The sequence below is a fragment of the Myotis davidii genome, unplaced genomic scaffold, assembly GCF_000327345.1.
Source record: "Myotis davidii unplaced genomic scaffold, ASM32734v1 scaffold207, whole genome shotgun sequence".
NCBI classification, from domain to species: Eukaryota; Metazoa; Chordata; class Mammalia; order Chiroptera; family Vespertilionidae; genus Myotis; species Myotis davidii.
Genome location: NW_006298349.1, coordinates 1,069,048 through 1,069,937, shown reverse-complemented (window position 1 = coordinate 1,069,937; position 890 = coordinate 1,069,048). Strand labels below are relative to the sequence as shown.

Genomic DNA, 890 nt, shown 5'->3' with positions numbered 1-890 from the left:
TCACGCTTGTCTCCTGCCCTCCCGCAGGTTCACGCAGGCCATGCGGAACCAGCCCCGGATGGACAGCCTGGACACCCCCACGGCCTACCAGGTCGGCCTCATGCTGCTGGGCGCGGGCAGCGTGCTGGTGCTCTCCAGCTTCTCTGCCCTGGGCTTCACCGGGACCTTCCTGGGTAAGACCCGTTCGGGGCCCAGGAGAGGAGCCGGGCTGGGCACCGTCCCCTTCGGGTCTCGTCCAGCTGCGTGGCTGCGGGCCAGGCAGGGTGTCGGCCTGCTGAGCTGGACCGGGCGCCGGGCTGGAGTGCGAGGGTGGGGCCACGGCCCCTTTCTGCCTGCAGCTCTGGGGACTCCGGGCGGGAAGGCCTCATGACGTCAGTGACTTCCAGCAACTTGGAAAGCCACAGGGATGGCTGCCAGGGCAAAGGTGACCTTGGGGACAGGGAAAAGGAGGGGGCAGCTGCTGCCCTCAGGGAGCCCCTCCCAGCAAGCACGTGGCACCCGGAGCTGCCTGGCGCCCTGATGGGCTGCGTCAGAGGTTCTTGGGCCCTCCCCCCGCCCCCAGCCCTGGCCAGCTGGGACTAGGCCTGTGTCGTCCAGGCCTGGGTGGATCTGGTGCCCCTCGCTGTCTGGGCATCTCTGTGCGGTGCTTCGGCCTGGGCTCTGCAGGGTGCAGCAGGGCCCCAGCGCTCAGGGGCGTGTGTTCTCGGCCCACATGGAGCAGCCCTCCTTCTGCCCGCAGCAAGGCCTGGCTGGGGCTGTGGCCAGGCAGTGCCTCCTGCCTAGGCAGGAGCTGTAGGGAGCCTGGGACTAGAAGAAGGTGTGCAGCAGGGAGCCGGGGGGGCGGGGGGGGGCAGGAGCCTGGTCTGGCAGGTGCTGGGGGGAGGGGGCGC

At 70.2% G+C, this 890-nt stretch overlaps 1 protein-coding gene across 1 annotated transcript in view; it reads left to right on the top strand.

Annotated features, from left to right (window-relative positions):
* The first annotated feature begins 6 nt into the window (after positions 1-6).
* The window catches only part of LOC102761259 (phosphatidylethanolamine N-methyltransferase), an 11,592-nt gene continuing 10,708 nt past the window's right edge, over positions 7-890 (top strand). Inside the window, exon 1 of the mRNA XM_006773955.2 lies at positions 7-173. Within this exon, the coding sequence (XP_006774018.1) occupies positions 41-173 (133 nt within the window). The 5' untranslated portion in view covers positions 7-40. The remainder of the gene's footprint in view (positions 174-890) is intronic.